This window comes from Alligator sinensis, unplaced genomic scaffold (assembly GCF_000455745.1).
Source record: "Alligator sinensis unplaced genomic scaffold, ASM45574v1 scaffold467_2, whole genome shotgun sequence".
Classification (NCBI taxonomy): Eukaryota; Metazoa; Chordata; order Crocodylia; family Alligatoridae; genus Alligator; species Alligator sinensis.
This window is the reverse complement of record NW_005842129.1, coordinates 2,152,640-2,167,800: the sequence shown is the minus strand read 5'-3', so window position 1 is coordinate 2,167,800 and position 15,161 is coordinate 2,152,640. Positions and strand designations below refer to the sequence as shown.

General features: G+C 46.5%; 1 protein-coding gene across 1 annotated transcript in view; it reads left to right on the top strand.

Moving 5' to 3' along the window:
- Positions 1–15,161, top strand: part of RNF123 (ring finger protein 123) — a 131,000-nt gene that overhangs the window by 51,162 nt on the left and 64,677 nt on the right. The window contains 5 exon segments of the mRNA XM_014520555.2: positions 8,814–8,991; positions 11,198–11,272; positions 13,261–13,348; positions 14,663–14,750; positions 14,942–15,026. Of these exon segments, the coding sequence (XP_014376041.1) occupies positions 8,814–8,991; positions 11,198–11,272; positions 13,261–13,348; positions 14,663–14,750; positions 14,942–15,026 (514 nt within the window).

The following is a 15,161-nucleotide window of genomic DNA, read 5'->3' as shown; positions in this document are numbered from 1 at the left end:
GCGTCTTCGCAGACAGGATCACTAACCTAGTAAGGAGGGCTTTAAAGTAGATTTGCCAGGGAATGGAGACCAAAGCCCTGAGGTAAGTGGGGAAGCAGGAGACTTGGAGGAAGAGCAAGCAGGAGGGGATAACAGGGGAGGTGCTGTCATACTTACTGAGAAATCAGGACAGTCAACTAGTTACCTCACGTGCCTGTACACAAATGCACAGAGCCTGGGAATCAAGCAGGAAGAATTGGAGGTTCTTTTAGTCACAGAACTATGACATGATTGGAATGGCAGAAACTTGGTGGGATAGCTTGCATGACTGGAGGATTGTCATGGATGGGTACAAACTGTTTAGGAAGGACAGGCAGGCAAGAGGAGGAGTTGCACTTTATGTAAAATAGCCATATGACTGCTCAAAGCTCCAGTGTGGAACTGGAGATGGGCCTGTTGCAAGTCTCTAGGTTAAGGTTAGAGGGGAAGGGTAATAAGGGTGATGTTGTGGTGTATGTCTGATATAGACCAGAAGGAAGTAGTGGATGAAGCTTTCTTCAAACAGCTAGCAGAAGTTTTCTGATCACAGGCTGTAATTCTCATGGAGGACTTCAGTCACCCTGACATCTGCTGGGAGGGCAATACAGCAGTGCGCAGGCAATCCACGAAGTTTTTGGAGAGTATTAGGGACAACTTCAGTGTGCAAGTGCTGGAGCAGCCAGTGAGGGGCCATGCTCTTGACCAGCAGCTCACAAATGGGGAAGAATTGATTGGGAATGTAGTAGTGGATGGCAACTTGGGCAGCAGTGACTATGAGATGATTGAGTTCAGAATCCTGAGGGAAGGAAGGAAGGAGATCAGCAGAGTAAGGACCCTGGGCTTCAGAAAAGCAAACTTGGACTCACTTGGGGAACTCATGGGCAGGGTCCCCTGGGAAGCCAGACTGAGGGGGAAAGGAGTCCAGGAGAGTTGGCTGTACTTCAGAGAAGCCTTACTGAGAGTGCAGGAACAAACCACCCCGATGCACAGAAAGTAACACGTCTGGCAGAAAACCAGCTTGGCTTAGCTGGGAACTCTTCAGTAAACTAAATCTCAAAAAAGGCAGCTTATAAGAAGTGAAAACTTGAAGAAATAACTAGGGAAGTATATAAGAACATTGCTCTGGCATGCAGGAGTGAGTTCAGGAAGGCCATGTACCGGTACAGGCTGGGGACTAACTGGCTGGGCAGCAGCTCTGCAAAAAAGGACCTGGGGGGGTCACAGTAGGACAATAACCTGAATGAGCCAGCAGTGTGCTCTTGTTGCCAAGAAGGCTAACAACATACTGTGCTGCTTTGGTAAGTGTTGCCAGTAGGTCAAGGGAAGTAATTATTCCCCTCTGTTCAGCACTGGTGAGGCCACATGTGGAGTACTGTGTTCAGTTTTGGACCCCCCACTACAGAAAGCGTATGGACAAATTAGAGGGGCTACAGCAGCGGGTGACTAAAATGGTGACGGGGCTGGGGGACATGATTTACGAGGAAAGACTGATAGAATTAGGCTTATTTAATCTAGAGAAGAGGAAACTTAATAGCAGTCTTCAACTACATGAAGGGTGGTCTGAAAGAGGATGAAGCTAGACTGTTTCCATTGGTGGCAGACAGAACAAGAAGCAATGGTCTCAAGTTGCAACAAGGGAAGTTTAGGTTAGATATTGGGAAGAGTTTTCTCACTAGGAGTGTACTAAAACACAGGAACAGGTTACCCAGAGGTGGTGGAAGCTCCATCCTTGGGGGTTTTCAAAACTTGGCTAGACAAAGCTTTGGCTGGGATGATCTAGTTGGGGCTGGTCCTGCTTTGAGCAGGGGGTTGGACTAAATGACCTCCTCAGGTCCCTTTCAAACTTGCTGAGGGTGTACTCTGTGCCATCTTCCAGGTCACTGATGAAGACATTGAACAAAACCAGCTCCAGGACCGACCCCTGGGGCTCTCCACTTGATACCAGCTGCCAACTAGACATCATCGCGCCATTGATTACTACTCTCTGAGCCCAATGCTCCAGCCAGTTTTCTATCGACCTTACTGTCCATTCATCCAGCCCATACTTCTTTAGCTTGCCTGTGAGAATGTTGTGGGAGACTGTATTGAAAGCCTTGCTAAAATCAAGGTACACCGCATCCACGGAGCCAGTTGCCTCATCGTAGAAGGCAATCGGGTTCTGGCAATCCATTGTGTGGATAGTTTCTTGTTCCACAGTTTCCCTTTCCAGCAGATTTTAGTTTTATTGTCTAAGACCAGCTACTCTGAGGTCAGAGCTGGGATGTTTGGGGAAGGTTAAGGTGTTCTGCCATAGGCTTGTGAGTCTTTCAGAAATTGTCAGCTCAGAGTAGCTGTACTTAAGCAACAGCAGTTTAAAAACCAACTGAAACTTGCCTCTTCCAGCTGTGTTCCCTCCTTTTTTGTCCCCCTTCCCTATCCTTTCTGTTCTAATCACTGCTTTCTATTTAGCAACGTTGTTTCCTGGAGATGAAGCAGGCCACTGCTTATGAAAGCTTATGCATCTCTGATTTAGTTAGTCTATAAGGTGCATATCTATCCTGCCTTCTGAGGGAAGGTAAAAGTAAGAGGAAGGTTTTTAAATACGATGGGGGAAAAAGAAGAGTAAGGAAGTTATAGCCAGCATGAACTCTTAATAGAAGAGTTCTCAGCAGTTTGTTTGCCTCAGTCACCACCCTAAAAAAATTAAGCTGCAACCAGAGAACTAATAGGGATTATTGGATAAGGAAGGGGACAAGCCAGTGGTCATGGTCACAGTCATAGAGAAGTAGGGCTGGAAGGGACCTCCAGAGGTCATCTAGTCCAACACTCTCTCTGAGGCAGAATCATCTCTATCCAAACAAGGCTGCACACACCATAATCTGAACTCTGCATAAGACTACCATCAACCCTGACTCAATGTAGACACCTTAATTTGCCAAAAGTAAAGCAGGGGAACCACAGCAGCCAATGTCCTGCTTCCATAAAATGTTGTTAATATGCACCCAAGAGGTGCTGGCTAGAGGGCCAAATCCCCTGCTACAAAGAAAGGCAAAAATCCCCACAGTCCATACAGTCTGATCATGGGGTAAAATTCCTTCCTGACCCCAATTATGGCAGTTGGTCTGACCCTAAGCAGAGGAGCAAGACCCTCTAGCCAGGAACCTCTGGCTTTGGTCCCAGCAGAAGCATTGGTACACCCCAGTCGAAGTTCCCAGCCTTGGCTGTCGCCAACTCCCAAAGCCTCTGGGAAGGCTTAAAAACACCCTGATAAATATAGCAGAAAAGGGGGAGTGGGGGTGGGGACAACCAACAAAGCCCAAAATATAGGAAATACCCATGGTAGAACATAGGCATATCTATGCCTGGATCATCCCTGACCAGTTGATGTCTCACCTCTTTCTGAACACCTCCAGTGATGGAGAGTCCACACCTTCCTTAGGCAGTCTATTCCACTGCCTCACTATTCTAACAGTGAAGAAGTTTTTCCAGATATCCAATATAAACTTTCTTTGCTGCAACTTCAAGCCATTGGTCTGTGTCCATCTCTCTTCAGCAAGAGAGAATAGGTGCTTTCCCTCTTCTTTGTGGCAACTCTTCAAGTATTTGAAGACTGCTGTCATATTCCCTCTTAAGCACCTTTTCAGCAAAATGAACGTGACTAGCACCTTCAGCCTCTCCATGTATGACTTTCTTTTAAGCCCTTGATCATCTTTGTTGCTTGCCTATGAACCCTCTAACTTTTCCACATGCTTTTAAAAGTGTGGAGCCCAGAACTTCACGCGGTACTCTAGATGAGACCTAACCAGTGCCAAGTAGAGATGCACTATCACCTCCTGTGTCTTGCACCTAATGCATGCCAAAACTGCATTCACTTTGTGTGGCTGCATCGCACATCAGACTCATATTCATATTGAGTCTGTGATCTACCAAGACTCCCAAGTCCTTTTCCATAGTATTGCCATCCAGGCAGATGTCACCCATTTTATATTTGTGTTTTTTAATTATTCTTCTTGAGGTGTAGTACCTTGAATTTGTCTGCATTGAACTTCAATGTAGGAGTTAGAGGTTTTGATCAGTCTCAATGAACTTCATCCCCAGGTAATAAAGGAACTGACAGAAGATTTTGGAGTTCTTGGCAATAATTTTTACCACATCGTAGGAGACAGTTGGGGCCCTGGGAGGCTGTGAAAGGGACAATATAGTGCCCTTCAGAAAAGGCAAAAAAGGAGGACCCAAGGAATTATAAACTGGTTAGCCTGACCTCAGTAGTATTTCTGGAGCATGCCATAGGGAAGTCCATTTGCAAGGATCCGGAGGAGGAAAGGCTGAACCTGAGCAGCTAGCGTGGATTGACAAACAGATCATGCCCAAAGAAACTTGATCTCTTTCCACTCAGCTAATTACTTTTTTGAAAAAGGGAATGTAGTGGATATAGTGTATTTGTACTTCAGCAAGGCTTTTGACAAAGTGCCACTTGACCATGTCATAAACAAATTGGAAATGTAGACTAGGAGAAATGACGACAAAGTGTATAGACAACTGGTTCAGAAGCTGCAAGTGAAATGTAATGATAAATGTTTGAATGGCAGGAGGCTTCAAGTCCACAGTTGTCTGTCCTGGGTTTGGTGCTGTTCAACTTGTTTATTCATTATTTAGATGCTGGAATGCGGAGCTGCTTAAACAAATTTGCAAACAAAGCTAGGATGGTTTTTGAACACGTTAGAGGACAGGAGCACAGTTCAAAAGCAATCATGATAGATTAGAAAATTGGGCTAGAGTCAGCAGGATGAAGTTCATTTTCGACAAATGCAAGATACTATACCTTGAAAAATAATCAAAAATACAAATCCCAAATGAGAGACACCTGGCTGAGTGGCAGCACTATGGAGAAAGCTCTAAGACTCTTGGTGGACAGGATACATAAAGGGGAGTTCTGGCCATTCAGTCTGAGGGTATGAAGTATGGAGTCATGGTTGCTGTTTTTAGGTCTTAGAGCAGGATAATAGAGTGTTTGGTTTTTCCCATGCTTCTTGGCTTTGCTGATTCCCACTTGGGGCAGAGAAGGAATATTTTTCCCTCCTGTTGCTACAGGTGTCAATAGGGTGGCCATCATAGAGGACATTCTGGTTTTTTGCTACTCAAGAGAAAAATAGAGGTCATAAAGGCAACCGGTTTCATATCAATAGAGGACAGCCAGACTGTCCTGTATGATGACCGTTCTAGGTGTCGGGTTTTTTTTTTTTTGCTGCCTGTCTCAGAAGAATTGTGTTGGTTGTAGCTAGGGCTGGAGATTTGTGACTGTCATATGCCAGTATTCCTGCCGGGACTAAACTCCTAGAGGCTTCTGGTTAGAATGTCTTGCCTCCCTGCTCCAGGTTAAACTGATCACCACATTCTGAATTGGAAATAAATTTGAATCCATGGTCAGATTGATATAGTGGTGCTCATGGTTTTGGCTCTGCAAACCAGATGAATGGTGTGGGGTTGGTCCGCAGGCTGGATCAGGCCCCTTGCTGCACCCCCATGTTGGGATTAGGCCCCATCCTGCCTCCTCCCAGCCCCTGCCTGGCTGGGATTGGGCTCCAGGGGCCCTGTACTGCCCTCACACAGCCTCCTTGTGCCAAGATCAGGCTCTGCAGTGCCATGTGCTCCAGGTCTAGTGTGTGGGCCTTTGGCTGAGGGGCTCTCCACAGATCCATTGGGAGTCCTGTGGGCTGGATGACACAATCTTGGGGGCACCACTGATAGTCTGTGGTGGTATTTTGCCTTTCTCTACTGCAGGGGGGAGAACATAGCTTTCTTTCTTGGGTCTCTCAAAGGCATTTTAACAACTCTTGCTGCAGTGGGACACTGACAGCCTTTGTCTCGCTGCTTTACCTGTTGCAGGTTAGGGTGTTTGCAGTGCCTTTCTGCAATGTGCCTTGTAGTTGTGCAACAGGGTAGATTGTATAGTTTTAAGAATAAGTTAGAGAGAGACTTTTATGGGATAGTTTAGCTGGGGATGATCCTGCCTTGTGCAGGAGGTTAGACTAGATGACCTCTGGTGGTCCCTTCCATCTCTAGCTTTCTATGATTCTATGAACCTGCTTATAGATCTTTCTCCTGCACTCTAGAGATCTCCCTTATTTCCCCAACCCTTTTGCTCTTCTTTCTCCTCTCTCTTTGTGGATTAACCCTTGGAGAAGGGGAATGTTCTTTTCTTCCCCTGAGGCGTGATGGCACCAAGGGGGAAAGGAGGGAAGATGAGGACCTTCTAGAAGGCATTCAGGGAAGGAATGAAAGTAGAGAGAAGCAGCTAGTCCTTGAACCTAACTGCATGGAGTTGTGCTGTGGCTAGGGGAAGAGGATGTGAGTTATCTTGCTCAGCAGTTCTTCCTTCAGCTTCTAGGTTCCCTGGCTCGACTGGCTCGTTCCAGTGTTTAGTTCTCATTAATTCATGCCACTGGATGACCTTATAGATGCTTGGCTAGAAGTTTGCCTAAGACCTCACATGCTACTGGGAGGCAGGGAAACAGTATTCCTATTTACATATAGGAAGCATGGACATTACATGACTCATGCTCTCATGGATTTGGCAGCTGAACCCAGATCTCTAAATTTCTTTGCTATGCCTCATCTATGAAGTTCCCCTGCTTCCCAGCAGGAGTGCAAAGCCTGGTCTTCATGGAGCAGACAGCGGTGCCTGGGAGCAGAGTACTAGTCCCCTTGTTTGGTGGCCTCCTTCAGTCTGTTGCTGGTCCCAGAGGGAGAGGGGGGCTTCTGCCCAGTTGGACTGCAGTTGGACTGCAGCAGTCAGCAGCTAGATGTGTTTGCTGGAGAGTGATTGCAGAGATGCAGCAGGATGTTTTGTCTGTGCTGCATGCATTTCAAGGTGGTGTCCTTATACAGCCTCATCCTCCCAGTTCTTTCCAGGAGTCTCTCATTTTATTCAAGATGTAATGCTTTCTACATAACCCTCCCTGATGGCTCCAGTTTTGCTCCAAAAACCTGGAGGTGCTGGGCTGTACCTCTAGGAGTGACTGTAATCTACATTCAGTGCCAGTACAAGTAGAGATTGGCTTTGCTGTCTGCCTAGATTGGTCCTGTTCTTCTCTCTCAGGCCAGATATTCAGACATCGGGGCTCTGACTTGGATGACCCTCACTGGAACTCAGTCCACAGGGGCAGGACTCCTGAGCAGGGACTTGCCTGGGTCTCTGCTGAAAGAAGTTAGCAAAGAGACTGTTCAAGGCCAGTGGGTTTAGTTTTGAGAGGAGAGTGATGTCATAATAAAAATAATAATAGTACTAATAATAAATCAGGGTAAACAGGCTGAACTGAAAGTCTCTTTGTGAATCCTATTTTAATGCTAAAGTAGAATCTTGCCTTTTATAGCCCTGATTACCTGGTGAAAGGAGGGAGGAAATTGGTTGCTTATAGTTTTCATTTTGGGGGCTTTTTTGTTTGTTTTATTTTAATGATATTGGACTGAGCTTTCAGGCTAGTTTAGCAGCCCTTGGAGTAACTTTCTGAGGTCAACACGTTTTAAAAGATTCAGATGTGGCTTCTCCAATCTTAATGTGGTATAAACAGATTCTTATCCCTCAAATTAACTGGTAAACTGAAATGTGTGTTATTTTCTTAAAGAGAGATCCTTAGAGAAAGTTCTTTAGTTTGTTACCCACACCGTTTGCTGTAAATTACAGAAAAATCACCCTAGTAAGGGAGTGGACAAACATACCTTTAGCCACTTTAAAAAGGGGATTGGAAACTGCTGCTCAGGAATGTGCAGCAGCTGTTAGACTGTAAGGGTTATGGAGGGTTACACTGGCGTGATCCTGTAGTCATACAAGTGAGCTGAATTACCTTTTCTTTGGCCCTTAATGAAGAAGGGTTAAAGTTGGCACACTTCTGTTGCTCCTATATTGCTACAGAATCGTGCAAACATAGAAGTAGTATTATCACAGCCTGTATTAGAATTCTTTGATATCAATACAATTGTTATATCTATCTGTACCCTAAGGGCACCTGTACATGAGCAGTGAGGCTACTCCGATTGACTGCAGTTACAATGTGTTGAAGCAAACTTGATTAATCGAGTCTGCTGGAGCATGATTACCATGCTCTAGTAGGCTCCAGCATCTCTATTGGAGTCCCCATGCTGAAAAATGGCAGTGGAGTGCTATAACTAAAGCTTCACCTGTGAGTTTTTTATTTAAAGTGCTCCCGCTGCCTTTTTTGAATGCAGGGACACTGATGCATGAGATGCTGCAGGCATTGTCATTTCCTCCCTCCCCTCACCCTTCACTCCTGGAGCACTTGTATAAATGCCCTATGTTTCCTGGATGAGGTTAACTGAGATCACTCATTGATATACCCACTGAAAGAACAGGATCCCTTGTGTGTTGAGGATTTATGCTCTTAGTTCTTTTTTATTTGGTTCATTCTAAGAAGCAGGAATTAGACAGGCTCCTAATTTACATTAAAAGCTGCCAGTGTTTCATGTTGCTAAAGGGAACTTTTTCTGACACCCTCTAACATAGTTTGATGGACTCCTTTCTTTCTGCAGCAACACATACTTTAGGAGTGAAGGTGGCGGCCAGGGATAGTTCTCCTCATGCGTTTACCCCAGAATTGTGAGAATTGCAATAGGTGTATACAAGAAAATTCTGAAAACCCTGGGGTCTGTTCAAGGGACTGATCTTAGATCCAGGCAAGCCCCTAGGCAAAGTCCTGAGGCGGGTGGGGGGTGTGTGTGTCTGTGTTTCAATGAATAAGCCTTTTCTGCTCCCTGGAGTAGGAACTGACTGAAGCATGGCTGTATTCTTCTCTGGCCAGGAGAAGATGCAGGATATATACTGGCTACTTCGTGTGTGCATCCGCACCATCGAGCATGGTGACAGGACAGGCTCACTTTTTGCCTTCATGCCAGAATTCTACCTGAGTGTGGCTATGAATAGCTACAGTGCACTGAAAAACTACTTCAGCCCTGTCAACAGCATGGATGAGCTCCCAGGTGAGGGGGTTGGGGCTCTGGGCTGCACAATTGGGATTGACTGGATAGTTTGCTCTTATGGAAGATAAGCAGGGAATTGGTAGTGGGGAGAAGGTGGGCTGGAATTCTCATGTTTTGGGGTGTTGTTTGGGGAGTCTACTGTTGTTTTGGGTTTCTTGTCTCTTATTGTAAGCTGCTTTAAGACTTTCTGCGTAGGGCAAGATATAAATCTAAATAATAATATTTGTGTGTGTGATTGTTCTGTCCCAAGTACAGGACACTGCACTTGTCTTTACTAAATGTCATATGTTTAATTTTGGACCATTTATCTAGTTTATCAGGGTCACTTTGAATCTTTCAAGGTGTCTGGAGCTCCATCTAGCTTAGTACCCTCTGCAGTTTTGCTAAATGTGCCCTCAATCTTATCTTCCAAATTATTAATAAAGGCAGTATTTCTTGTTTCTTGCCTACCCTTCATGTGTGTGGGGGTGTCACTGACTTTCTGTTGTTACCCTGGGTTTCTCCCCAGCCATGTTTGTTATCTCTGTGATTTTTCTGTGCAAGTAAAAATTGGGGTGCTAGCAGATTGTACAGCAGATGTTCTAGACAACAAAAGGTCCTGCAGATGACCTGTCTGCTTGATGTTTTACTTGACTTTGTCTCTGCTCCCCATGCATAATCCCATCAGGAGTCGCCTTCTTACCCTCATTCATTCCACCTCTGTGCTGCAGCAGCCATGTGAGCCAAAGGCCTGGCTCTGCAGCCCTGGTAATTAGGCTGTGTTGCTGGATGGCATTCAGCTGGTGGACCTAAAAACCATGGAGCCTTTGACCCAGACAAATATGAAGAGACAGGTCTGCTAACCAGGCAGGTATTCCAGCTTCTTGCATCCACAATCCTGTGTGATAGGGTCCTGCTTTCATTGCTAGCTATTTTCTGGTTGATAGTGAGACTTAGACCTGTGGGAGCTGGTATGGGCCTGTCTGTTCCAGAATTTAGTCTGGCCCTGTGCCCATGTTCTCCTTTTCAGGGCAGGATGGTAAATTGTTCTGTTGAGTTGTGCAAAATCCCCTTAACTATTTAGGACCAGGGAAGGATGGGCAGTGCTTTCCTCATGGCAGGAGGAAGTGTGATGATGGTTTTGCATGTAGAGGCAAGAGCTGTGCTGGCCTTGGGAAACCTGCTCTTGATAGAACCGAGTATCAAGCAGTTGACTGTTGTTTGGTAACAAGTATTTGTGGGAACAACAGACTGGACGTAGCTAATTAGGAGAGAGAGAGAGAGAGAGAGAGAGTGTGTGTGTGTGTGTGTGTGTGTGTGTGCGCGCGCGCACCTACACAGTTCCAGGCACAGGGATGCCTGGATCAAGAGTTGGATCTGGGACTGCTACTGTATGAAAAGAAGATGCACAGTTTGGCAGTGTGTGAACTAGATGTTTTAAGGAGCTTACAAGTTTGTCTGCCTTGCTGAGCAATATGGATCCTCTTGTCATATCAGCCTGTGAGCACCCTGGTTCCATACAAGGGTGCAGTTGAATCTTTTGAAGGTAGGCAGTGCTGATATACAGTTGTTTAGCATGGTTACACACAGCCAGATGTTCTCTATTGCTTTGTATAGTGTCAAGGTAGTTGACACTACTTCCTGATTGCCTCTAACCATTCCTCATGAGCGTGCATGCTCAGGGCAGTTAATTGTACTGCCACAGGTTTATCCATTATGTTTGCCAACCTAAAGATCCAGATGAGGGAAAATGTGCTACGCTGGGAGTCTCAGACCCAGCCTACTGTTTTGATACTTCCTATAGCCAGACTTAGTGTTGGTAGAGGATTTCAGGGCAATTTGTTCTATGAAGTATCTTTCCCAAGCATTTCTACACACAATATACAACCAGCTCACTGTTGAAAATGTTGCTTATAGATTATTTTTGTGGCGGCTTTTTGAGCATTTTGTCGCATGGGGTCTTGGCCACTGCTTTGTCAAAGCAGCTTGGGTCTCAAATCTCTCAAATCAGGCAGTGTTCCACCTGTAACTTGTATCACATTTTCACAATTCTTTCTGCATTACAAGGCCAAGACATGCAAGTAATATTCAGTGAAAGCTTAGTTCCACTGCAAGGGTGAATCCTGTGGCCCAGTCTGCAGCCAGGTGCTTGGGACTGTGCCTGTGACCTTCTAGTGAATGTTAACAGGCCGTCCCCTTTCTAACTGTCTGATCCCTTCCCTTGCAGGCTATGAAGAGACTCTTACACGCCTTGCTGCCATTTTGGCCAAGCACTTTGCTGACTCGAGGATCGTGGGCACGGGTGAGGCTGCTCTCTCCTCCAGTGAGGTGACATGCAACTGAGTATTGGATGTCTTCTTCCAACCCTTCTTACAGGTTGCCAGCTTGTTATCAGGGAATCCAGCCAATGAATTTCCTGTGTACTTTTAAAATTCCACAGCCTGAACAGAGTTCAGGCATTACCTCAGCTGGAATCTCTCAGTTGAGACTTGCAGATCCCTTCTTCTGCATCCCAACTGGGACATGGATGCCACACACTAGTTTGCTGAATGCTTAGACTTCTCTGTGATGTAAGCACATTCTCTGTAACAACTTACCACAAAGGGTATCAGCTTCCTGGCTTAGTTTCAGTCTTCAGGAGTCATATGTATAGGGATCTGTTGAATTTGAGGCTGCCCCCTGCTTTTGCAGGCAGAACATGGAGCACGGCTGCCATTTTGCAGGTGAAACATGGTGCCCCCCTCCCCCCACCTCTGATTGGCCAGGGGGCCTGGTGGCTCTGCTCTTGCTGCTATTTGGCTGCAAGAGCCTGCCCCTCACTGTTCATTGGAGAGGGGCAGGGCCATGTGACAGGCAGCCCTTGCAGCCAGTGAGGGCAGCCCTTTGAGCAGGCAGCCCCAACCCAATGGACTGCCACAGTGCCCTAAGGACACTCTGGGGAGCCAGCATTTTATTTTCCCTAAGTGTTCTATTTTGTGTCCTGTGGATTTTGCAGGCATTGCCCACTTTCACGATGCTGGCTTTCATGAAATTGTGTTTTCGGTAGGTCCCTAGTCACATGATAGCTGTAAGCCGAGACATACAAATGGACTTTTTACAGAGTTTCTGAATAGGCCATATCTTTTTATTTTAACAGGGTGAGAGATGATGCATCTCTAGGAAAAAAAAATGACAAATTTTATACACGTTTCTCTTCCTGAGTTTTATCAGTATGCCCAGAGCATTCCTTATCTTGGGGTCAGGAGCTCTGGAAGAATTCCAGAATTCCCCTAGCTCCAGCTGCCTTCTCTGACTGTGTCTGATTCTATAGCTAATGTGGACTATCCCTTGCACAAAGGCAGACTTGTCCATTACATTTTCCTGTCCATTTTTTCTAGTCTGTTCCAGTGAGCCTCTCTTTGTCCACATGCTGTTTGTTGGTTGGTATGGCTGCTGCTTTGCAGGCTGGCTTTGCTCCCTTGGGAGCTCCTTAGTCAGTCCTCTGTACACAAAATGGAGTCATTGCACTAAACAAACAAATAAATGAGCAAAACACAAAACTCTTAGCCCTTCTCTGAATGGTAGGAGAAGCTTTTTAGATCTGGCCCAGTACTGTTGCATGGTCCTTCCTGGTAGCAAGCTCATCTGGGCATCAGTCCACCTCCTGGCCACAAGTTGCTGCTTCCCCCTACTTTTTGCAACATTCTTTGCTCTTTCCTCTGTGATTTTAAGTGCTAGTGGGATACTGCCTTGTTAGATAACCACCTACAGCTGGCCTTCTGCAACAGGACTGTCCTGCTCTGAATGCAAATGATTGATTCATGTCACTGGTTGGGATGATCATGAGGGAGGCCTTGTGAACAAGGCACATATATATATTGATAGAGACATTTTTAATGTATCATAATTGTATAATGTGATCATAGAGACTAGTACTGAAGACTTGTATGCAGGTTCCCTAAATCTATACATCTGTCTGTGCTGGCTTGTAATTCAGGGGCCCAAATTCTAATCTGTCCAGTCTCATTGCCTGCCTGGAAGAGGCAGGGTATGGAGGCTGAGGTTCTGATTTGGCCTGTGCCATTGCTAGGCACGCAGATGTAGGGTGGCTGCAAGGTAAAGTAGGCTTGGTGGGAAAGCACCCTTCATCTCCTACTTTTATCAGTGCCCTGTGACTCACTGAACTGAAACAGTCAGACTGGATTCATTTAAAACCATGCTTAGCTCCAACGACCTCCATTCCCTGAGCTCCATGACTGAGTATGTGTGCCATATTCTGCTGTTGTATACTCTTTTCTCTTCTACCCACAGACATCCGGGACTCATTGATGCAAGCACTGGCCAGCTATGTCTGCTACCCCCACTCACTGCGGGCTGTGGAGAGGATTCCAGAGGAACAGTAAGTGCTGGGCCTGCCCTTAAATTCTCACAGCACCTGGGCTGTGAGCTGAGAGAGGTGTATGAGGCAGGGGAGGGCTGAATTCGGTCTGCCAGGCCATTCTATCCGGCCCACGGGGCTCCTAAAAAAAAAAAAAAAAAAAAAAAAAAAAAAAAAAAAAATTGATATGTATCTGCTCCTGGCTGCCTGTCAAAGATGACAGGAGCCAGGGGCAGTAGGACCCAGGGGGAGCTGGCAGCAGGACCCAGCAGCTCGGCCCCAGCCATTCTGTGCCTTCCTGCCCACTCAATGCTCTAGCACCATGCAACTCCCAGCTACATCATCAGACTGGGGACCACAGGACCCATGCCAGTATCCCGGGGCCAGGAGAGGGAGGGTGTATGTGTATGCACGCGTGCAGGGAGGGAAGGAGGAATTGTGTGTGTGTGTGTGGGTGTGTGTGGGTGTGTGTGTGGTGGGGGGGGGGAAATCCCACACGCACACCCCACCCCCCTCGCACTGCCATATGTGCAGACCCCCATACCCATGTACAGCCCACATATCCACATGCACACCCACACCCCCCACACCTATCCAGCCCCCACAGCCCTCTACAAAGCTATATTTGCTCCCCAACCCCCCCCAATATACAAGAGTATGACTTCATTTTAAGCTATTGTGAAATCACCTCTATGTACACTACACAAACACATGTAAATCAGAACAAAAATATTTTTTGAAATCAAATTAATGAATGTTGTTTGCTTTTTAGAATATAATTTGGTATTTTTCTGGTTCCGAGATGGCAAAACCCCTTGCTGAAAGGAGTACTTCCAGGGGCAAGGGGAGGGACTTCTGGTAGCAAAGGTCAGGGGTTAGGGGGCGGGACTTCTGATCCCAAGATGGTGACCAGTGGCGGGGCACCTGTCAAGGGGCAGGGCTACCCATGCAGCCCTCGACAGCTTGCCAAAACTCGTTAAGTGGCCCTCCACCTGAAATAATTTCCTGCCCCTGGTATAAGGGGTAACGTAAGTGAAAGTGGCTTGGCTGGGCTGAAGCAGGCTGATGAATGAATAGTGGTGGGAGGTTGTGGCACTTGAGACAGACAAGCTAGGTTTGGGTTAGGGAGAGGAGTTGCTTGACTATCCCTTCCCCAAAGTGTTCTATAGGTTCTGTTACTCTCTTGTTCTTAGTCCTGTTAACCAAGTGAAAGGAGAATGGGGATATCTCCTCATTCCCTTGTGCTAAATATGCCCTGTTGTGTCTCTTCCCATTCTTCTCCCACTTCCCCTGATGATATGTCATAGCTGCTGAACTGTCCCTTCTGTCTGGCAGGCGAATATCCATGATGAAAAACCTGCTGGCCCCATATGAACAACGGCCTTGGGCACAGACCAACTGGATTCTTGTGCGGCTCTGGCGGGTAACAAATCCCACTCCTTGTGTCATTGTTAGCAAGCCTTGGACCAAGGTTCTCCAGCCTTCTTACCTGCTGGCTGGGTAGCACTGCCTCTGTTGCAGGAAAGCCTGCCTCTAGGTCTAGCTTGGAAGGAGGCTTATAGGGTTCATGCCCTTAAAGGTACCACTTGTTTTTGGTTTTTTTTTCTCCTGCAGGGCTGTGGCTTTGGGTACAGATACACACGGCTCCCTCACCTGCTGAAAACCAAGCCTGAAGATGCCAACCTCCCTAGCTTGCAGAGTGAGTGGAATGGGGCAGGTCTGTTCCCTGGAAAGTTTATGGCATTTACAGGGTTGGGAAGGAGAGGAGAGATCTCTCTGGGGAACTCACAGCATTTTTCAGTGGGGGCAGGTAAAGAGCAGGGTTTCAGCAGAC